The 24,585-nt window shown below is 40.4% G+C and overlaps 1 protein-coding gene across 1 annotated transcript; it reads left to right on the forward strand.

Moving 5' to 3' along the window:
- The first annotated feature begins 20,590 nt into the window (after window positions 1–20,590).
- On the forward strand, window positions 20,591–22,990 carry LOC122118036 (protocadherin beta-2-like). The gene has a single exon (XM_042691886.1). The coding sequence runs from the start codon at window positions 20,591–20,593 to the stop codon at window positions 22,988–22,990; it is 2,400 nt and encodes a 799-aa protein (XP_042547820.1).
- Window positions 22,991–24,585: the final 1,595 nt, after the last annotated feature.

The following is a 24,585-nucleotide window of genomic DNA, read 5'->3' on the forward strand; positions in this document are numbered from 1 at the left end:
TTCCCAGAGAACTCTAAGAATACAACCTTCTAGCAGGTATGTCCTTTCATTGACACTTCCAATTTTCTTAACCTCAAATTTATTTCAAAGTGAACACTCCTATGGCTTTAAGAGGAATTAGGAAAAGCCTGTTCTTCAACATTAAATTTAGTTTAAGCTTCGAAAGTTAACATCTTTTTCAATCAAATGAGTTCTTAAAGGACACAATAAAACCTCAAGATGTTTCTCAATTAGTTTTCTAATTCCTTCACTTTTTTCAGAAACAAGTTTTTAATTTCAAGTTTTTTTTTCTTGCAAACACAAGAAAACCTCATAAACATTGAAAGAAATTTTCATTTAACTGTTTGGGACAACTAATGGAAAACTCAGAATACTCAAAAGGTACACAATGACAAATCTTGGTTATATCTGTGGTCCCCACAAAATCAAATCCCTTTATTTTGTTCCCAAATAAAACCTTAAGAAAATTTTTATCAGGCTTTTAAAATTCAATTTCTGCAAATTTTCTCTTTCCCTCCCTCCCTCCCTCCCTCCCTTGCTTTTTGCTGGTCCTGGAGCCTCGATCCCTTAGCCTCTCTGTGCTCAAGGCTAGCACTCTACCACTTGAGACACAGAGCCACTTCCAACTTTTTCTGATCTTTTTATCGAAGATAAGAGTCTCACTAACTGTGCTGTCCAGGCTGGCTTTGAACCACAATCCTCAGATCTCAGCCTCCTGAGTAGCTAGGATTACAGGTGTGAGCCATGGGTGCCTGGCTGAATTTTAAATTCTGATTGACAAGATAGTCTGAGAATATTGTCTCTATACATGCATACTAAATACGCATGTCTTCACACAAGGGAAAATAGCTAGCAATAGGGTGAATAAGAGAACAGAAAAGTTAATTGTATTAAATATAAAATCAACAAAACAACATTAGATTTTTTTTCTCAAAAGATACCTGCATGCTCTTGTTTTTTTCACTAAAGTGACTGATATGGATTAAGCATTATGTTCCTATTGGGAGAAATAAACTTCTTAAAGAAAATAAAACCCTGACTATGTTTAATTAGAAGACAAAATCAACCTGCAGACAAACTCTTACATGTTAACAACATCAGCTCTAGAAGAAAAGATCTTGTATTTAAATTGGTGTTTTAAAGTGCTATTTTATGCAAATTTAGACTTTTGTTTTGGTAACCTTTTTATGAGTTATAAAAGTATATTGTACTTATGGAATATTTAATCTAACCTTAACATCAATGTTAAATTAAGCATGCTTATTTTGCACATAATAAGCACTCAACAAATTGAGTGAATGTACATGTGCTTTATTGGTTCAATTAGAGCTATAAATTGAATATCCTTATCTGAAATGCTTGCATAAAAAGTGTTTCAGATTTTAGTTTTTCTTATTTGGGATACTTGTACAAACCTTACCATCTGAGTATAACTTATACAAAAAATCTAAAACCCAAAATGTCTTGTGGTTCTCAAAAAAAGAGATCTCAAAACATTGTTTCCAATTAATTGTGGGGGTAGGGACAGGTCTGGTCAGCTCTTCTTGCTCATAGCCTGTGCTTTAACCACTTGAGTGACACTTTCAGACCATAATATCCAAATTTTGGATTAGATAGCTCAACCTATATTTATACGGTTTTATTAACTTCCATGAACAAATATACATACACATATTTTAGTATATAAATGCACTCTAGTATATAAAATAACTTCCTGATTGTGACATTGTAGGTTTACAGTTTGGGAAAGAATTGGATTTTTTTTCTTAATACATTTGGTTTTCCTTTGTATATGGTTACACTCATAGTTAATTGACAATTGTGCATGTATTCTATGCTCAGGCACGTTAATCCTACTTTATGTTGAAAATAGAACTAAATTCATAGTATCAAGAAAACTGGGAGAGGCAGACAAAATTCAAAAGAGAATGAAAGAGGAAATGAAAGAGAATGAGGAAAGAGAAAAGAATATTTACCCTGTGTGTGCAAACTACTTTAACAGATGGTTACATTCACTTTCTGTACTGTACATACATTTTCTGTACTGGCAGTTTAGCAAATAAACTTTAATAAAAGTTCTTTGTTGAAAAACCTAAACCAATTATCTGTAATTTTTCTTAAGTGTTCCAACCTGTCCAACCTACCCACTTACTCTCTAGCTTTCTTCTGTACAAAAGCAATAAACACCAGTTCCTAACAACTGATGTTCTTATTTTGCTGTTTAATATCAAAGGAAATATATGTAATACGTGGAAGTTGAATTAACATGCACGACCAAACTATACATTTGGTAAGACACCAACCTTTGCCTTACAAGTAAGGTACAGAAAAATTTTAACTGGCTGAGGTAATTTCGTAGCAGTATTTTAATCCCACTTAGAAAAGTGAATTTATACTTTATGCAAGCAAGGAGGGCTGTTTTCAAAGTATGGATTTAAAAAACAATGTTTAAAGCTCTTTCCCACTTTTTTTTTTTTTTGTCCGTCATAGGGCTTGAACTCTGGGCCTGAAATCTGTCCCTCAGCTCTTCAGCTCAAGGCTAGCACTCCACCCCTTGAGCTACAACACAACTTCCAGTTTCCTGGTGGTTTATTGGAGAGTTTCACGGACTTTCCTGCCCGGGCTGGCTTTGAACCGTGATCCTCAGATCTCAGCTTCCTGAGTAGCTAGGATTACAGGCGTGAGCCACCGGTGCCCGGCTCCCACTTCTTTCTTACACTCATGCCAGACAAGCTCCACACCACTGAGCCCTACTTCATCCCCACGCTTTCTTCCTTTTAAACGCCAAAGCGCTGCGGTTCCAAACAGTGAACACTGGCTGAAGAGCCGGATCCTATCCCAAGGTCTTGCCGCAGACGGCAGAGATCCATCTTAAAAGAGGGGTTAAAAAAGCCTTCACAAAGTCCTAGCCGCCTCTTAAGTTTTAAGTTCGCTACACACACCCCGCCTCCCCCTCCCCAACTCCCCTTTCGGAAGTGGGAAGCCAAGAGCATTTCACAAAGCCGCTTCTCAGAGCTTGCTTTTGGAGGTTCTAGCCGGGGGGCGCAGCTACCCATATACCCTGGACCGAAGACCGGTCCTCCTCTATCGGGGAGGGTCGCAGCTTCAGGAGGGACGCACGTGGAGCGGCGAGGGAGGAAGGGGACACCCGCCTAGCCAGCCAGAGCAGCCGGATCAACCCTAGCGATCGATGGAGGACAGAAGTCGCAGCCAGATCGCCCTCGCACCCACAAAGCCGCTTCTCTAGCCGCGATCATTCTTAGGCTTCCGAGACACAGGCTGACAATAGCTTCCGCCCCTTTGATTTTAAAAATGAAAACTTAAAAAGCAGCTAAACTTGCTTGGCAACGGACAGTCGCATTCGCACGGTAGGCCAAACACAGTACGTTTCCCAAGTCCGTGTTTTCACAACGAGAAAACGGAACTTCCTGTGGCAAGCACTTCCTGTACCGTCAGCGAAATTAGTCCTATCCCCAGGAAACGGAAGTTAGCTCGGTAGACAGGTTCCGGTAGGCTGAGGACTCCAGGAGTTCTACAGAGCCGGCTTTCAGCTTCTGCTCACGCTGTTTATGAGGTGGGAGCTTAGAACTGAGAATGCCTGAACAAAAGCAGTTCTGTCAGAACTACGCGAATGAGAGGTGAAGCTAGTTTCACTTGCCATTAGTTGTTGCAAGCTGGGCGAATGAAGACATTTAAAAATTGAATGCATGGTAGCCTTTTATTTCGTCCTTGTGTTTGAGGCTAATCAGAAAAGTTTCATTGAATAAAAGAGGATGGAGTATCGATACTAACTAGAACAGCTGCTTTTCCGATTTGGATTGAAAATTCACATTGCAGTGACCTACTTGGATTCCAACTACTGGGCCCTTATATGAGAAGATATGATCAAATATTGTCCTCCCTGAAAATGTGGACGTGGTAGAAAAGGGAGAGAATGGATATATTAAGACTTATGTGTTCTGGGAAATTTACTGTGCATGCTGCATTCATGTTTTGAATGAATGCTGGTTTTAGTATTGTTTTTTTTTCTTCCTTTGCCTTTATGATTTGTTAAGGGAAATATTTCCTGATTGCTCTGACTAGATAAAATGTTATCGGTATAGTTTCACTGAGAGCTACTGTCTCACTTATTTGTAGTCTTTGGTCAAATTTAAATCATTGATTTGTGAAATTATCTGAGTAATGGCTTTGTTCCCTATCAGCCACTTAAGGGTAAGGATAGTGTTTGGTTTCTTTTGCAATTTATATTTTCCAAAGGCCATCTCAGGAAAATGGAGGAAGAACCGATGAGGAATAGGCCAGACTGGATCATCAACAGGCAAGGACTGTTTACTGAGGAACGGTGAGGGGCAAGATCTTCTCGTGGGATTGGAGGTTGAGCAAGGGACTGGATTTTGGGGTGGACTTATATAGAGCTTAACAAGGAAGCAGAAAATTTAAAAAATGGGTTATGGTCTGTTGGGGGGCTCAGGACGATGTCCTTGGCCAGGCCGGTAGAATGCTGCACCTGGTTTGAGGGGCTGTTATCCCCTGGGGACCAAAGGTTGTGTCCTTGGCCAGGCCCAGTTTTGAATGACCTGCTTGTTCATTTGCACCTATTGTTTTACTTGACCTGGGGAAATAAGGTGGGGGTTAATCCTTCATATTCCATCTTTAGATACATATAAATATTGGGTCAAGAGGGGAGAGGCAGATCCTTCACTGGGGGAGAATTTATCAAGCATATGCACATATAGCTGTGGATATGCATACTATCCACTTATCCATATACATACATACTAACATATGTATGTGTTTGTGTGTGTGTGTGTGTGTGTGTATTATACCAGAATAAAGGGGTTTGGGAACACATGTTAATCAGACAAAAATTCAAGGAATGTATATACTAATCAATGTGAGGAAACAGAACATCAAATGAAAAAAAATCAACACTAGGAATAACATGAATGGCCTGGAGACTAAAGTTAAAGTGAAGGCATTTAGTTGTTAAAAACTGAACAGAAAGTTGTTAAAAACTGAATCTAGCTGGGTGCCAGTCACTCTTGCCTGTACTAGTAGCTACTCAGGAGGCTGAGATCTGAGGACCATGGTTCAAAGCCAGTCTGAGCAGGAGAATCCGTGAGATTATTATCTCCAGTTTACCACCAAAAAATCCCAGAAGTGTCTCAAGTGGTAGAGCATTAGCCTTGAGGAAAAAAAGCTCAAGGACAGTGTCTAAGCCCTCGATTGAATCCTCAGGACTGGCTTAAAAACCTGAATCTAGGAAAGTAGGCAAGGGCACTGGCATATCAGTTATTTTAGTTTATACTGAAGATTTTATATTTTAATAATAAAATAATGAAAAATTATTGCAGGGATTTCAACAGGAGAGTGATAAAATTTTAATTTTGTTTTTACAAGGTTACTTCTGTTCAGTGGAGAGGTATCTGAGGAGGGGGAATGAGTTGATGTGAAAAAGACAAGAGACTATTAAGAATCCAGTGGGCAAATGAAAATGTCTTGTACAAGAGTTGTGAATTGATGCAAATAGAAATAATATGTGGTATAATTTGTCATAATAATGTCATGAGAGAATATGCTAATGAATTAGATAGGATAGTGTGAAAGATAGAACCATCAAAGATAATTCTGCCTACCGTGCTCAGAAGCCTTGAGATCTTTGTTTTTGGTCTTTGTAGAGGAAAGCCTCTCTTTTCCCCACCCACACAGTGACAATTCTTATAAAGCTTGTTATAATAGTATATATCCATCCTTAAAGGATTCCATCATTGATGAGCTCTTTAAGAAACTTTAGTCACATAATTTCCTTGAGATACCATTCCATTGTCAATGGTAGAAATGAGGGAAGTTTCTGAGACTTGATAGTGTATAAACAATATGAAAATGACATTCAGGATAAATTTACATTAGAAGAATTGGGTAGTTCAGGTTGGGAATGTGGCTTAGTGGTAGAGTGCTTGCCTAGCATGCATGAAGCCCTGGGTTCAGTTCCTCAGTACTACATAGACAGAAAAAAGCTGGAAGTGGTGCTGTGGCCTTGAGCACAGAGAGACTCGGGGATAGAGCCCAGGCCCTGAGTTCAAGCTCCAGGACTGTCAAAAGAAAGAATTAGGTAGTTCATAGAATGCTTATCCAGACAGGTAGTCTGTTACTTTAAAGAAATTCAAGTATATCTCTGTCTAAAAAACTTACTTTTTATTTCTCAAGAAAAATTGAGTCTGGGAGAAATAAAGTATTTTAATAAAAATTCATAACACACCTTTTAAGTAAATAGTTTTATTGTCAGAGAGGGTAAGCTCTTGCAATCATAGCACAGACAGTACACAGCAATTACTACCCTAAAAACACATGAATGAGAATGTTTAGTTATGAGACAATTGAGAAATTTCAATATGTAAATATAGATAGAGTCCCTAAAGAAGAAGACTTGGTAGAGAGAAAAATGCCAAAGAATTTGCTGTCACAGGAGTAAGAAGGGAGTGTTTATGCTTAAAATTATGAAAAGCTCAAATGAGATGATGAATGACAAGTAAACACGGGACCTCATAATATATACCTGGAATAATAATATTGACAAGAATATTGTAGTGTTAATTGTAAACAAATGAGAGAATAAAGAGTTGAAAAGTAACAATATGTGAAATCAATTCTAGAAACTTGAATGTATAAGGAACTCATAGAAATAGCTGGTAGTGAAAGACAATATGGTATCTTCACAAGATACAATCAAATAATACATTGAAAACAGAGAATAAGGATATGAGGGAGAATGAAAGATGTGAGAATAAGTCCTGCTTGACAAGAGTAAAACCTGTAAGTGAAATTCTCATGATTTACCACATGCTTAAATGTTCAAGGTTTTAGCATAAATAAGAATGTGGATGAGAAGATGGCAAGTTTATTGTTGGAGTCACCTAAATTTACATATGTTTGCAGAAATATGTAGATAACCTCTTCCTTTTATAGTATTAAACTAATACTAGGATGCTCCAGGCACTGGACTGAGCATTTCCTAGACATTGGTTCCTTCCATTCTCACAGCTTCATGAGGTAGATAACATACATAATTACATCTTTCAGATGAGAAAATAGTTCAGACACATATATGAATCTTCCTTTAAAATGTTTTCTAAAGCTAATATAAACAAAATCAACCACCCATGCACGTATCAAGCTGAAGTACTCTTCTTTAAATTGAGTACTAGATAGGTAGCTAAATTCAAATTGGGAAAAAGGTCCCATCCCAGGTTTTTTAGTTGCCATTCCTCAATACTTCCTACAGTGCTCCATGCTGTTCATTGGTTGATGGGAAGACTTCACTCCACATAGGCAATGATGTTTCTGCCTTTCAAGAAAAAAATTATATTCTCTATAAAGCATCTGCAATAGAAAATAATTTTGGTGGTTTGAATTTAAGTTGTAAAATAAAATTCAACTTAGTTTGAACCTTACTTCCTCTAATGCTCTTTCCTGATACTTCACTTGTGTTCTTCTTACTTAAATATCTCTTTAATGCCTCATAATGCCTATGAAAATCACCATAATGGTTGCTTTACGTATGATATCCTTCTAGGCTATAAACACAGGCAGAAGCTGTAGTCAAATCTATGTCCCCAAAGCCTTTCACAGCCGGAATATAATTGTGTTGATATATGGATAGTAGATCTAAGTAATGCCATCTTGGCTTAATGGATGATAGAGAATTTTTACCCAGTTTCAAAAACTCTAGCAATGATATAGGACTTTCTTTGGACTGCAGCTGTGTTATGTTAAGTACTCTAGAGGTGATATTCTTGGAATTGTTGGTGTGTCATGAATTGTTTAGCTCCAGGAAAATTTTGCTCCAGAGAATACTTGCCTTTGGTTGTCCTTGTTTGTTCTTCCTAGATAACTGGGCCTGGATTTGCCCCTGATTGTTCCCCCTAGATGGCTTGTTTTGCTTCAGTAAAACACACTTTGCTAGTCCCCACACCATTTGACATCTGCCTTGATGTGTTTGGGTTTTTTGTTTTTTGTTTTTTTTTTGCCTTTATACAGTTTGTAATAACTGCACTCAGGGCTGCAGGTTCTTTGGGACACTAGTCCTAAAGTAAAAATCAGAGTTGTAGTTAAAAATAACAGCCGAGAAATCTGCCAGCAGATGTAAATATGAATAGATTTTGACAGTTTTTTTCAGGAAAAGTACTGCATTGCTTAGGTTTTTAGTTCTGACTCCTGGTAGCATTACAAGATAAAACTGGGATGAGGAGCTCTGTGTTTGCTGAAGATTCCAATTTAGAAAAGACAAAATCTAGCCTGGTGTGTGGTGCATGCCTATAATCCCAGGAACTTAGGTAGCAGGGGTATTTCAAGTTTGAAAGCTTCCAAAGTTATTGAGACCTATCTGAGAAACAAAATAAAAGGCAGAAGGGCTGTATGTGTGGGCCAACTAGTAGAGTTTGTGCCTAGTATGCCTATGACCCTGGATTCACTCTCTAATACTGAAAAAAGGGAGAAAAAATATGATTTGGAAAACATTAGCAAGCTTAGGCTTTATTGCTTTCCTCATATGAGTAGGGACTAGACATAGTTTAGTGTTATTAGAGCACTTCCAAAAGCTTATTTTAGCCAGGCGCCTGTGGCTCATGCTAGAAGGCTGAGATCCGAGGATTGTGGTTCCAAGCTAGCATGGGTAGGAATGTCCACGTGTAAGGAAACACCCACCTTGCAGACCTAATCTCCGCCCTTGATGGCTGCGCTGGCACAGTAGGTGAGGCACCTCCCACTTCCGCCCCCGGTATAAAGGGGGCCTCTCCAAGGAGCCAGATGGCACTATTTTCTCCCTTTCCTCATGAGAACTTGCCCTGGTCAGCTATGCTGGCAATAAATCTTATACGTCTGGGCACGTGGTCTTTTGGGTTACTTCCTACCCAGGTTTTTACATTTTCTCCTTCACCGTAAAACTCTTATCTCCAATTAACTACCAGAAAACGAAAGAAGAGCTCGGGGACTGTACCCAGCCCCAGAGTTCGAGACCCACAACTGACAAAAAAAAGAGCTTCTTTTATTAAAGACAGCACGTTATGATATAATATACAGGAAATTGTGAGAAAATCTAGCAGAAAAGGCAAGTAATATGTTATCTTCCTAGATATAGCATAGACGGTCCTGGAAAAGGAAAGCTATTACTGATTACCAGAGATTTGTCACTTGCAGCAGAGAGGGAAGCCTTTGCACAGGGTAGGAAGACAGACAAAACCACAGTACTTTCCAAAGAAAGCCAAGAATATGTCAAATCAAATTACAAAAGACTAGGGGCTGGGAAGGTGGCTCAGTGGTAGAGCGCTTGCCTTGCATGCCAGAGGCCCTGGGTTCGATTCCTCAGCACCACATAAGCAAAAAGAAAAAAGCCAGAAGTGGCGCTGTGGCTCAAGTGGTAAAGCCCTACCCTTGAGCTGAAGAGCTGAGGGACAGCGCCCAGGCCCAGAGTTTAGGCCCCATGACCTGACCCAAAAAAAAATCAAATTACAAAAGACTATTGCTCCCAAATAGGAAAAGGCCTATAGAACCTTTATACTCCCAGTCTTTATCTGTAAATTTGTTTCAGAGGAAAAAATGAGCCCGAAACTTAACTATGTGAGAAAAACTGTCTTAAATATTCCTGATTGGGCCTGGCAGCTAGGCTCTTGTTAAGGAAAAGAGGAACTACTTTGGGATAAGAAAGGGTTTTGAAATGTAAAGTTTTGTCTTAAACTGGTTTCTTTTCTAGATTGAGTTAAGACACACCTCAGATTGTTTGAGAAAGAGCGAAGGGTGTGGGTATATTTTGAGATTGCTTGTGTATTGTTAATCTTATTTCAAAGTCACCTTATGTAAATACAGTCTGCTCATTCAAACTACCCAATCATGAACATATTGTGAACCTGAGCTCAAGCAAGCTAAGCAGAGGGGCCGGGAATTAGGGATGAATAGGGCAGAGGCTGCCTGTTCTGCTTGCTTGCCAGATTTTTAGCTGATGGCACAATCTTTTGCCGAAGTAAATTTTGGCTTGCTGAGACAGTTCTTCATTTTTGAGTCTATCATTGTGACTCCAAAAGTTTTTGGAGAGAATATTTGTAACTATTGAAAGGATCCATCACATCCATCCCAGGAGACCATGCAAAGGCAGGCAGACAAAGGAGAAAGATTATCATAAGGCTTATTAGAGGAGCCATATTTCCCTGGAGAAGGAGCATATGGCACCCTTCACTAACCAGGTAGCAGGAGGGTCTGGGGGTAGGAAGTGAGGTAAATGGGAGCTCAGGTGGGTCTGGGTGGAGAGAGGGAGCGGCCAGCTGTATGTCCGGAACTCTTGGGCTGGGAGGAGCTCAGATCTGGGTGTAGCTGAGGACCAAAGGTGGGCATAATGCTTACAACTATAACCCACAATGAGACATTCTTCTGAATGTTTCCAAATGTGTACTACAGATGTGCACAAGATAAAAGTGATTTTTCTATCCTTGGATTCTGCAATAAGTTTCACTTTAACTTTTCACAATACTGTGGGATATTTGTCCATTTAGTTTTAAAAATTGATGGAGGAAGAACAACCCTAGGTAAGTTTCACACTTAGAAAAAGGAATGATCTGTATTAGCAATAGTGTGAGACTTTCTAGGTCCAAATTGTGACAGTCTGACAGTCCTTGAGAAACATGCTCCTGGTGGTCAAAGCCTTTTCTGAAGATTTAGCCTCAGTAAACAATTGAATAGTCTCAACTAATTAAATGGATTTTTTCAGGCTCTTTGAATCATCAAACTTTTGGAGAACACCGAGGAAACATTTTTTTTGTAGGTCCTGGGGGCTGAACCCTGTGCCTGGGCACTGTCCCTCAAAGCTAGTGCTCTACCACTTGAGCCACAGTGCCACTTCCGGCTTTTTCTGCTTATGTGGTGCTCATCACGGAGCCACCTTCCCAGACCTGAGGAAACCTTTTAAGTACTGCTAATATCTGCATCATAAATATCCACTGCAAGAAAATTGCTTGCAATATGGCTACAGTTGCCAGCAGAAATAATTGCCAAAATCTCTTTCAGATTGGATGTGGTGATACATACCTATAATTCCTGCTACCTGAAAGATGGAGATGGGAATTACAAGGATGGAGGTAGTTCCTGGAAAATTATGAAACCTTATTTAAATAACTAAAGCAAATAATGGCTGAGAGTGTGTCCCAAGTGTTAGAATGCCTGCCTAGTAAGCTCAATGTACTGGGTGACAGTCACTCAATGACAATTCTATATTATTGGGCTTGTTGATGCTTACTTGCCTCTTCCTGGAACTTCCAGAAACAGACTTCATCTTTTTATGGCCCATATCTCAGCACTCTAGGATAAAAGGAAAAATGATTTGGTCCTTCTCTCAAAAATTTTCTTTCCATTGAATGTTAAAATTGGTCCATATTCTTCTAATCTAATATAGGACAGAGAAAAGTGAGTTATATATAATATCTTTTTATGTCCAATAAAACTAGGGTCTTAGAAAGTCATTAACAGTAGGTAGGGAGCACTATTCTTGGCAGCCTTGCTTTTTTTAAAAATAATTTTTTATTGAGATTAAGTGATTACATAAATTTCACAAATTTCACAGTATTATGGGATAGTGCTAGTTAAAGTCACAAATACATTTTAACCTTCACAAGGCATTATCATGGTCTAAAATGTTTGTGAATTCTATGAGCTTTAACAATACATCTATTTCTTCCACATTGGGTGATATGCACATTTCTTTCCTTTTGGTTAGTGTAAACTGTTCCATCTTTCCCTCTCATTCCCTCCCTCCCATCAGGCATCATTGCTTTTGAATAAGAGAAAACCTCTTTCCTAGGTGTCATTATAATTATAATCTTTTTTTCTCAAGTATAGGTCATTACCTATAACAGCACTACTGTTATAGATGTTTGTTTTGAAACTACTATGTTATCTCCTTATTATTAAGCAGAGAAAGCTTGCCTAATCAGTGACCTTCCTTAAAGTACCCCCAAACTTTAGACTTTAAGAAGCAGATATCCTGGACTTTTGGGAAGATGTGGCATTGTCACAGGTAAAGTCCCTAGGTGTCTCTGACCAAACAGATTTAGGGTCCTGGCACACACTTTAGCTTGAGAGATCCACACCAATCAAACTTTAAACAGGTAGATTCAACACCCCTTTATGATAAAAGCTCTGGAGAAAATAGGAATCCATGGAGCATATTCAATATAATAAAGGCTGTATATGATAAACCAATGGCCAGCATTATACTTAATGGAGAAAAATTAAAACAATTCCCTTTAAAATCAGTAACAAGACAAGGATGCCCATTCTCTCCACTCCTCTTCAATGCAGTGCTGGAATTCTTAGCAAGAGCAATAAGACAAGAGATAAACATAAAGGGGATCCAAATAGGGAAAGAAGTAAAACAATCCTTGTTTGCTGACCCAAGCTACTTGAGTTGATTCTAAGCTTTGGCAAAGTAGTAGGTTATAAAATCAGCCCACACAGGTGGCTCAGTGGTAGTGCGCTTGCCTTGCATGCATGAGGCTCTAGGTTCAATTCCTCAGCACCACATAAGCAAAAAGAAAAAAGCCGGAAGTGGTGCTGTGGCTCAAGTGGTAGAGCACTAGCCTTGAGCTGAAGAGCTGAGGGACAGCGCCCAGGCCTAGAGTTCAGGCCCCATGACCAGACCTCCCTTCCCCCCCCAAAAAAAAATCAGCCCACACAAAAATCAACAGCCTTCCTGTATGCCAACAATGAAGGTGAAGATTGATGCTGAAATCAGGAAAGTGACTCCATTTGTAATAACCTCAAAAAATACTTAGGAATTAACTTGATCGAAGATGTAAAGGACCTCTATTGTAAAAACTTTAAAACTCTGAAGAAAGAAATTGAAGCAGACCTAAGGAAATGGCAAAAACATCCCATGTTTCTGATTAGGAAGAATTAACATAGTGAAAATGGTAATTCTGCCCAGACCAATATACAAATTCAATGCAATACTTATCAAAATTCCAACAACTTTCTTCAAAGAAATCAATCCAAAACTTTATATGTAATAATAAAAGACCCAGAATAGCAAAAACAATCCTAAGCAGGAAGAACAGCACTAGAGGAATAGGATACTAAACTTGAAACTTTATTACAAAGCCATAGTGATAAAAACAGCTTGGTATTGGCACAAGAGTAGACTTGAGGACCAATGGATCAGAATAGAAGAGTCATAAATAAGCCCACAAACATTAGACACCTAATATTTGATAAGGGATCCAAAAACACAGGTTGGAAGAAAGCCTCTTCAACAAATGGTGCTGGCAAAATTGACTATCTACATGCAGAAAACTGAAGGTAGATTTCCATATATCACCTTGTAACAGAATCAACTCTACATGGATCAAAGACCTCAATGTAAGGGCAGATACTGTGAAAATATTACAGGAAGGTGTAGGGGAAACCCTAAGCCTTCTAGGCATGGGGCAAACTTCCTGAACAAAGGTCCAGAATCACAACAAATCAAGGAAAGGCTGGATGCATGGGATTATATCAAACTGAAGAGCTTCTGCCCAGCAAAGGACATAGCTAGTCAAGATAAGAAAGACCACAGAATGGGAGGAAATCTTCACTAGCTATACATCAGATAAGGGCCTCATATCCAAAATATACTTAGAGCTCTCAAAAAATTAACCGCCTCCACCAAAACAAACCCCTCAAAAGCACAACAACCCAATCAACAAATGGGCTAAAGGCCCAAAGAGGGACTTCTCAGAGGAAGAAAAAAAGAATGGCTAATAGACACATGGAGAAGTGTTCAATATCTCTAGCCATAAAAGAAATGCAAATTAAAACATTGTGATTCTGCCTTACTCCAGTTAGAATGGCCATTATTAGGGAAACTAACAATAACATGCTGGCGGGGATGTGACCAAAAGGGAACCCTATTTCATTGTTGGTGGAAATGTAAAATTCTTCAACCACTCTGGAAAGCAGTATGGAGGTTCCTTAAGAGAATAAACATATAGCTTCCCTATGACCCAGCAATTCTACTTCTGAGCATTTATCCAATGGACCACAAACCAGGCCAAACTAAAGCTACCAGCATAACTATATTTATTGCAGCATTGTTTACCATAGCTAAGATATAGAATCAACCCAGATGTCCCTCAGTGGATGAGTGGCTGGCTCAAGAAAGAATGATATTGTACCATTTGTAAGGAAATGGAAAGACGTGGAATATATTATGTTAAGCAAAGTAAGCCAGAACCAAAGAAACATAGGCTGCATGGGTTCCCTCATTTGTGGTAACTAGAATGTACCTATAAATCTACAAGTAAACACACTGAAGAATCAAAAGAAAACCAAGACATGATAAATTATAGAGGACCCTAATCATTAACATACACAGGCCAAAGGAGGCCAAGCATAGTAGCTCTGGACAGATGGTCATATAAATAATATTCTATGAAATGAGCTCCATAAAAAGGAAACAGGAGACACTCTTTAGTTGTCACTGTTGATGTTTTTGTTCTCTTTTTTTCGGGGGGGGGGGGTGGCGGGGGGGAGTCCGGTCATGGGGCCTGAACTCTGGGCCTGGGTGCTGTCTCTCAACTCTTCAACTCAAGGCTAGTGCTCTACCACTTGAGCCACAGCGCCACTTCCAGCTTTTTTTTCTTTTTGCTTATGTGGTGCTGAGGAATTGAACCCAGGGCCTCATGCATGCAAGGCAAGTGCTCTACCACTGAGCCACCTTCCCAACCCTCTCTTTTCCTTTTGTATTGTTTGTTATTTCCTTTGTCTTTGGGTGGGTAAGAGGGCACATAAAAGGTGGAACAAGCCGGGCGCTGGTGGCTCATGCCTGTAATCCTAGCTACTCAGGAGGCTGAGATCTGAGGATCGCGGTTCAAAGCCAGCCCGGGCAGGAGAGACCGTGAGACTCCTATCTCCAATAAACCACTAGAAAACCGGAAGTGGTGCTGTAGCTCAAGTGTTAGAGCGCTCGCCTTGAGCTGAAGAGCTGAGGGACAGCGCCCAGGCCCAGAGTTCAGGCCCCATGGCCGACAAAAAAAAAAAAAAAAAAAGGTGGAACAAGGATGAACTATACAACAGTGATACTCACCAGACACATTGTAGAAAATGAACTGGTTATCTTATGGGAGGGGACAGGAAGGAAAGATTGGGAGAGAGCAACAGAAGGGGGGAAGTAGTTCACTAAGAATTGTACTTATATATCTGATACATATAACTAACCCCTCTGTATATCAACTACACAAAAACAATTTAAAAAGAAGTAGATACTCTGAAGTTTGACAAGGATATGTGTGTGTGTGTGTATTCACGTGCATGCATATGCATGCCTTTGTGAGTGCATGAGTCTTGGAGCTTGATCTCAGTGCTTAGGCTCATGGGCTCTACAAATAGAGCCACAGTTCCACTTCTGGATTTTTTGGAAGTTAAGTGGAGATGAGAGTCTCATGGACCTTCCTGCCCAGGCTGGCTTTGAAATGCAACCTCAGATCTCATCCTCCTGATTAGCTAGGATTACAGGCATGAGCCATTGGCATTCAGCTTGACAAGGATGATTATCTCCAAAATGGTACCTGTCATAACATGTCATAGAGGGCCAAGCTGTTTATGTTGAGAGCACCTTTTGCTTTTCTTGATATTTCATAAGTGGAGACAAGTAAGTTGTGACTATCAGTATTATTTTTCAGCAGATCTTTACTACTTACTTGATTGATATTACTTTTCATTTTGAATTAAATTCATTAGATGATTTTGATGACATTGGTAACAAATTCAACTGCAAATATAAAACTATAAGGAAAACATAATGCCAGGCATAGTGATGCATGCCTGTAATCCCATGACTTGGGTGAGCACTTCAGGAGAATCAGGAATTTGGAGCCACCCTGGACTGCGGAACAACAAAGATCCTCTATGTGTCTCTTTCATTATTAAGTCATAACTCCAATGATGTGGATTATTTACCAAATTTGTATTTGTCAATTTCCATTGAATTTTCTTATTCATTAAATGTCAAAAATAATTTTTCCAATAACTATACCGTCAACTTGGTACTTCAAAAAGAAATGTTGTATCTGGGCACCAGTGGCTCATACCTCTAATCCTAGCTACTAAGGAGACTGAGATCTGAGGACTGTACTTTGAAGCCATTCAGAGCGGGAAAAGCTGTGAGATTCTTACCTCCAATTAACCACCAAAATTCTGGAAGTAGAGTTGTGGCTCAAGTGGCAGAGTGCTAGCTCTGAGAAAAAAACAAACACAAAACAAAAAACCAAGGGCTGGGAAGGTGGCTCAGTGGTAGAGTGCTTGCCTTGCTTGCATGAGGCCCTGGGTTCGATTCCTCAGCACCACATAAGCAGAAAAAAAAGTCAGAAGTGGCGCTGTGGCTCAAGTGGTAGAGTGCTAGCCTTGAGCTGAAGAGCTGAGGGACAGCGCCCAGGCCCAGAGTTCAGGCCCATGACTGGACCCCCCTCCAAAAAAAACAAAACAAAAAAACAAAAAACCCTTAGGAACCGTGTCCAGGCCCTGAGTTTCAAACCTCAGGACTGGCACAGAATAAAAGGAAATTTCATATAAGATGGACCAACAGGAAAAATCTTACCTTTATTTTATTTGTGTCAATATTTAATATTCTCATATACAGTATAGAAACATTAAAATGATACAAAACAGGCTTCAAATTAGATCTTGTTGATATTTAATGTTAGTGAGAAAATGATACAGCTTATTAAATATAATGAATAATAAATATAAGTATCAAATTTGTCTTGCCTTTCACAATTTTTTGAATTAATTTAAGTAGCTTTACAAAGGCGTTTAAGTTCAAATCAGTTAATAAATACAATGTGTCTTGATCAATGTTATCTCTTCCTTTCAAATTTATTCTTTCTGGAAAATGTAAAACATATAAAAAGCCTGTATGACAACACTGTAGGCCCTGGTATTAACTGCAAATACAGTGCTGTATGTTCCATATTACATTGCCTGTCTCTGACTATTGTATCAGAAGTCTGAGGTTCTTGAGGCTTAAGTAACACATTTGTGTGATCAGACTTTGCATGGAGTTCTATTTGCTGGAACATATTTAAAGAAATACTTAAAGCTCAATCTAAGATAAAGTCTGATTCTGTTTTAGTCAACATGTCCCATTCAGGATATTGTACGGCAGAATTCTGTTGAAGAGGTTCTGCTATTGGTACATCAGAAGTTTGGTGCTTGATGATAGGCAAGTAAAGGGACAGAGAGTGAGAAGGCAAGTAGCATATCTACAGTATATTATAGCACTTTAAAGTCATGGGCTGTGGATTTGATACTAAGTAGACACTGAACCCAGAGGGAAAACCCAGTGAAACATTTGCGGGGAGCCTGGGCGAACGCCATTACAAGATGGCGCCCACTTCCTTGCAGCTTTGAGGTAAACAACTCCATATTAGGCAGTGCTTGGCGGGCCTGTGGGTCCCGGGCTTTGCGCATGCTCGAGCCACGTAGCGTCCCCAGCCAATCCCGTGGCACCTGGTGACAGCGAAAGGCAGACGACCAATGATAGAACGACCAGTGTTCCTGTTCCCTATATAAGCGGCCACATTTTCCTGTATGGGGTCTCTCGCTCAAGCTCTCCCATCAACACAAAGGCTCTCCAATAAAGTGTGATCTGAGAAGACTCCTGGTGTGGTGGTCGTTCTTCCTTGCTGGCCGAGAAGGCGTTCGCCGCAAACATTGATATTGTATTTCAGTTGCTAAAGGAAAATGGCTTGCATTTCCTTAAGCTGAGTTCAAACTTACAAGCATAAATTACCACTTCCCAGATATTCCTTCACCTACAAATGATACAAAAAAAAAAGCAGTAAAGCACTTTCATTTGAATGGAAATTCGTACAAATGGCAGGACTTGAATATAGACAGAACAGTTTTCACATGGATTCCTTGAATCCCAATTCCATGTCTCCTTTTTCAGAAATATTTTCTTATTTTTCTTTAGTGTATTTGAATTGTTTTGTATTTTGTCATTAGATTCTGCATTTTCTTCCTTTCCAAACATTGTTTGCCATTCTGAAATCTTTTGTATTTCTATTTTTTTTGAGGGGGGAGGGTCCGGTTGTGAGGCCTGAACTCTGGGCCTGGGCGCTATCCCTCAGCTCTTCAGCTCAAGGCTAGCACTCTACCACTTGAGCCACAGCGCCACTTCCAGCTTTTTTCTTTTTGCTTATGTGGTGCTGAGGAATCGAACCCAGGGCCTCATGCATGTAAGGCAAGCGCTCTACCACTGAGCCACCTTCCCAGCCCCTGTATATCTATTTCTATTTACTAATTTTATGTTATATTTAGTTACTAACAAACTGCCATATTTTCTTTTACAGTATGAAATTTCAATTTTATTATTAGTAGAAAATTATAGTTATTATAATGATATAGTCATCTACTAGAGTACCTTTTTATTTAAATTTTTGTTGTTATTATAAAGGTGATGTACAGAGGGGTTGCACTTACATAAGTCAGGTAAAGAGTACATTTATTTTTGGACAGTGTCACCCCTTTTCTTGCAAGAGTGCTTTAATCTGACATGCTTAAGCCAGTTTTAAGCATCAGGGATTCCTGAAAAGGGAATATATATTGCTCTCTCATATTCAGAGGTAAAGTATAATGTTTTCAAGTTATTTTGACTGGACAAGCAAATATAAATTATTATCTACATAAATTATCATCTACTTTGGATAAGTTGCATTTGTTGTACAATTCTTTCACTTTTTACTTGTATTTGAAATGTTTCTTTGTCAATTTTTTTGGTTAGTCATGGGGCTTGAACTCTGGGCCTGGGTGCTGTCACTCAGCTCTTCAGCTCAAGGCTAGAGCTCTACCACTTGAGCCACAGTACCACTTCCAGCCTTTTTTATGTGTGGTGTTGAACAATCGAACCCAGGGCCTCAGGCATGCGAGGCAAGCACTTTACCACTGAGCCACCTTCCCAGCCCCTATCAAAATACTTTTAAATGAATAGACTACTCATAAAGAATCTTAAACTTTACAGAAAATTGAGCAAATAATAGACTCCATATATACTCTCCCTCTCACTTGCAGTTTCCTTACTAATATCCTAGATTAGTTTAATATAGTTATTACAAGTGATGAAACAACATCAATACAATTAACTCAAGTGCACAGTTTAGGAGTCACTCTTTGTTTTACATAGTTATCTAGGTTTGACAAATGTGTGAGCTCTCGAATCCAAGAATATAACATTATAGTAACATAAAATAAAACTGCCCTAAAAGTTTCACCTCTTCATTCACTCTCATTGTCCCTCTGCAATCTCTGAACTTCTTACTATATCTTTAAAATCACCTTTTTCATCATTGGGGTTTTTTTTTCCCACTAAGCAATATGCATTTAAGTTTCATCCATATATTTCTGTGGCTTTAGATTTATTTTATTTATAAGAAATACCTTTTAAGATATCAAAAGAAAGAACTTCAAAAACTGCAATAAATTATATCTTGTTTAGAATCAGATTTAATGCACAATCTCTAGAAAGAAAATTTGAAAGATAATTGGGGAAATTAGAAGCTTTATGGAGTATTTGGTATCATGACATTTTAAAGTTTTCAGATGTCATCATTAAATTGAAGTTATAATTAAAATTATACTATCCTACCCAGGGTCTATAATCCTAGCTATTCAGGAGGCTGAGATCTGAAGATCATCATTTGAAGCCAGCCCAGGCAGTAATGTCTGTGGACACTCTTATCTCCACTAAACTATCAAAAAAGCCAGAAGTGGAGCTGTGGCTAGAATGCTAGCTAGCCTTGAGTAAAAGAAGCACAGGGACAGTGCCCAGGTCTTGAGTTCAAGCTCTAGAACTGGCACAAAAAAAAACCCTATCCTTTAGAGAAGAAAATATAAAAGTATTGACATAAGAAGGAATTACCTCCATTCAGTGGGATAGTCACTTCAGAATTCAGGGAAATATAAGAGCACAGAAGCATTCTCATTTGAATTGTCTTTCCCTGAGTATCATTTTTGTAACCAAAACCATGATCAAGTTGCACACATGTCCAAATTCTGAACAAATCTGGGAACTGCCTACTCAAAGCTTTCTTTTTGTCCCATGGTCATACCCTTTGTCCCTGAGGTCATACCCTTCCTGTTTCTTGATTATCATAGTTTGAAAAGAGATGCTTGGATTTGTGATGAACCCGAAGTAGAACATTGCACCCCTTATGCTAGGGGTGCAATGAAAAGCCCTAACATACACATACGATTTCCATACATTTTGATACTACTTAAAAAATATTCAACTTAGATTACTATCAGTCAAAAACAAAGTAACATGATTTTCTGTTAGAAAACAAACACTAGGAAAAGACGCAGGGTGGCGCTGCAGACTTAGAAGTAGAATAAGCAAAGCAATCAGCTGAAGGCATTAGGTTGTTACTCAGCTGAAGAAGCCAGCAGGAAGAAGAGGCTTTCTAGGGCGGTCACTCTGGGAAATCAGGCTGCTGGACTGTCTGTAAGACACTGGGATTTACTGTCAGCGGTAATGGGAGAGAGAGCTGGAGCGAGTCTGCAGATACACCAGAAGGTGATGGAGGCCAGAGAGAGAAAGGAGCTCTTTCTGAAACAAAGGCAAGTCCTAATATTCTTTGTTTTGCTGGGCATAGCTCAAGCTGGTTCTGAACCTACACACTACTCAGTGGCTGAGGAAACAGAGAGTGGCTCCTTTGTGGCCAATTTGTTAAAGGATCTGGGGCTGGAGGTAGAGGAGCTAGCTTCCAGGGGTGTCCAGCTGGTATCTAAAGGGAAAAAACTGCATTTGCATTTGGATAGGCAAACCGGGGATTTGTTGTTAAATGAGAAACTGGACCGGGAGGAGCTCTGTGGTCGTACAGAGCCCTGTGTACTACCTTTCCAGGTGTTACTGGAAAATCCTCTGCAGTTTTTCCTAGGCGAGTTATGGATTAAGGACATAAATGATCATTCCCCTGTTTTCTTAGACAACGAAATAATTTTGAAAATTCCAGAAAACACTGCTCCTGGAACTACTTTCCTAATAGAACGTGCCCAGGATTTGGATGTAGGAAGCAACAGTCTCCAAAATTATACACTCAGCCCCAATTTCTATTTCCATCTGAAATTACAAGACAGCCCTGATGGCATATTACCGCAGCTGGTGCTGGAGAAAGCGCTGGATCGGGAGGAAGAGCGTGAGATCAGGCTACTCCTTACTGCCTTGGACGGTGGGAATCCACCCAGGTCCTGCACTGCCCTGGTCCGTATTGAAGTTGTGGATATCAATGACAATGCCCCGGAGTTTACAAAGCTTCTCTATGAGTTACAGGTCCCAGAGAACAGCCCTGTTGGATTTCAGGTTGCCACGGTCTCTGCTAGGGATTTGGACATTGGTATTAATGGAGAAATAACATACATGTTTTCTCAAGCTTCTGAAGATATCCGAAAAACATTTCAGATAAATACAAAATCGGGAGAACTCCTTTTAGCACAGAAATTGGATTTTGAATCCATTCAGATGTACACCGTAAATATTCAGGCAATAGACGGTGGAGGGCTTACTGGAAGTTGTGTGGTGTTTGTCCAAGTGATGGATCTGAATGACAACCCTCCTGAACTAAGCATGTCCTCACTTACCAATCAGATCCCAGAAAACCTGATGGAAACCGTAATTGCTGTATTCAGTGTTTCAGATCCTGACTCAGGAGATAATGGAAGGATGATGTGCTCCATCCCAGAAGATCTTCCTTTTCTTCTCAAACCCTCAGTTGAAAATTTTTACACAATTGTGACAAACTCAGCGCTGGACCGGGAGACCAACTCTGAGTACAATATCACCATCACTGTAACCGACTTGGGAACTCCCATGTTGCAAACCCAGCACACCTTCACCCTGCAGGTGTCCGACGTGAACGACAACGCCCCCGAATTCACGCAGTCCTCCTACACCCTGTGGGTCCGCGAGAACAACAGCCCCGCCCTGCACATTGGCACCATCAGCGCCACAGACAGAGACTCGGGCAGCAACGCCCAGCTGACCTACTCGCTGCTGCCCGGCCCGCAGCCCGGCCCCGACGCGGCGGCGGCGCTGGTGTCCATCAACGCGGACAGCGGGCAGCTGTTCGCCCTGAGGGCGCTGGACTATGAGGCCCTGCAGGCGTTCGAGGTGCGCGTGCGCGCCGCCGACCGCGGCTCGCCCCCGCTCAGCAGCCAGGCGCTGGTGCGCGTGCAGGTGCTGGACGCCAACGACAACTCGCCCTTCGTGCTGTACCCGCTGCAGAACGCGTCTGCGCCCTGCACCGAGCTGCTGCCCAGGGCGGCCGAGCCGGGCTACCTGGTGAGCAAGGTGGTGGCGGTGGACCGCGACTCGGGCCAGAACGCCTGGCTGTCGTTCCAGCTGCTCAAGGCCACGGAGCCCGGGCTGTTCAGCGTGTGGCCGCACAATGGCGAGGTGCGCACCGCCAGGCTGCTGAGCGAGCGCGACGCGCCCAAGCACAGGCTGCTGCTGCTGGTCAAGGACAATGGCGAGCCGCCGCGCTCGGCCAGCGTCACGCTGCACGTGCTGCTGGTGGATGGCTTCTCGCAGCCCTACCTGCCGCTGCCCGACGCGGCGGCGCCCGAGCGCGCGCAGCCCGACCGCCTCACTGCCTACTTGGTCATCGCGCTGGCGGCCGTGTCTTCTCTCTTCCTCTTGTCTCTGCTGCTCTTCGTGGCCGTCAGGCTGTGCAGGAGGAGCAGGGTGCGCTCGCTGGCCGGCTGCGCGCTGCCCGATGGCCCCTTGCCTGGACACCTGCTGGACGTGAGTGGCACGGGGACCCTGGCCCACAGCTACCAGTATGAGGTGTGTCTGCAGGGAGGTGCTGGCACCAATGAGTTCAAATTCCTGAAGCCTATCATCCCCAATCTCCAGCCCCAGGGCTCTGGTGAAGAAATGGGAGATAATATTGTAGTCCGAAATAGCTTTGGATTCCAATAGAGGTCTGTCTGGCTATGATAAAGTATTCTTTCTATTTGGGATCCAACCCAGACAGGGATTTTTAATGTGTTATAGAAAAATTTTGCACTCAGAAATAAGTGGACGTTGCCCACAAGGACTCTGTCGTACACTACCTTGGTGAGGTGTGCCTGATGAGAGGACCTGGAACCAGTGAAGTCAACTTCTTGACTCCAAGCATCTCCATCCTTTCTCAGGGTGCAAAAGAGTTTATGATGAAAATCTGTTTTAGTAATAGCTTTGGATTCAGCCCTCTCTCTCTCTCTCTCTCTCTCTCTCTCTCTCTCTCTCGTTTACTGTTTTGCTCATACTTATTTGAAAGTATCTTGTTCTAATTCTTCTCGTTACTTAGTATTTCTAAATGTATGGCTTTTGTAGTTCAATGAATATGAATTTGGTTGTGTTTTGATTTTGATTAGTATAGCAACCTAGTTATATTTAAAGTATGAATGTAAATTTTGTACTTCTGGAACTCTTTCATTTTTAGTTAGAGAGCCTTTTCTGAAAGTCAACTTCCCAGTTCCTTGGTAAGTTCAAAGGCTTATATTTTAAAAAAACAACAACATTATTGCAGTACATGGGTTGAAATTTTGAAGCCCAGAATATTTTTGTTTTATCACTTTAGGCTGTGTGTCTTTGGATTGTTCTCTGTAACTGTTTACAGGGGTATATTCATGAATAACATAACACCTTTATTATATTTATCTAAAAGTATATCTTAAATGACAACATGTAAAAGTTATTACTTCTTTAGAAGCTTTGAGGAGCCTAATTGTTTGAATCCACAGACTATTCACTTTATGAATGTCTGTTTTTGTAAAAAAAAAAAAAAGTTAAGTGGACACAGTTGCTTATTCTTATCATTCTAGTAACTCAGAGCACAGTTGCTCATTCTTATCATTCTAATAACTCAGGTAGAGTCTGGATGAACTGAAATTAAGGTCAGCTCGAACAAAAAGTTATTGAGATCTCCATCTCATTATTTTTTTAAGTTTGTCTTGGTGTCACATGCCTGTCATCTTGGCTATACCTAGGCATAGTTACAAGGATATTGGTCTGAGGCATGCTCTGTGAAAGTTTAAGCAATGCAAAACAACTGCAGCAACAAACAAACAAACAAACAAAAAGAACTCTGGTTAATCCAGTCCTCTTTAAATATCCATTTGAATTATTAGAAGCCTTTTACTAACTCTGACTCCCTCCACAAAAGTTAAAATAATACATGTAATATGTGTTTATTCTTTACCAACTTAAGAAACTTTTGTTCTTTTCAAGAATTTCTGGAGGCATTTAGGATTCAATAAGAAATCAGCCTGTGTTAGAATGTAGATAGATGCACTCACTCACTCACTCTACTCACACTCGGGATAGCTATCTATCTATCTATCTATCTATCTATCTATCTATCTATCTATCTATCTATCTATCTATCTATCTATCTATCTATCTATGTATCTATCTGTCTGTCTGTCTGTCTGTCTGTCTGTCTGTCTGTCTGTCTGTCTATTTATCTATACCTCCTTCAGTTCTCTAGACTTTTTGATGCTTTATAAAAAGTGTTTGCATTATATGTATGA

This window comes from Dipodomys spectabilis, unplaced genomic scaffold, assembly GCF_019054845.1.
Source record: "Dipodomys spectabilis isolate Male_0828 unplaced genomic scaffold, ASM1905484v1 ptg000147l, whole genome shotgun sequence".
Taxonomy (NCBI): Eukaryota; Metazoa; Chordata; class Mammalia; order Rodentia; family Heteromyidae; genus Dipodomys; species Dipodomys spectabilis.

Coding starts and splice junctions, on each gene's coding strand:
- LOC122118036 (XM_042691886.1), top strand. CDS start 20,591: ATGGAGGCCAGAGAGAGAAAGGAGCTCTTTCTGAAACAAAGGCAAGTC.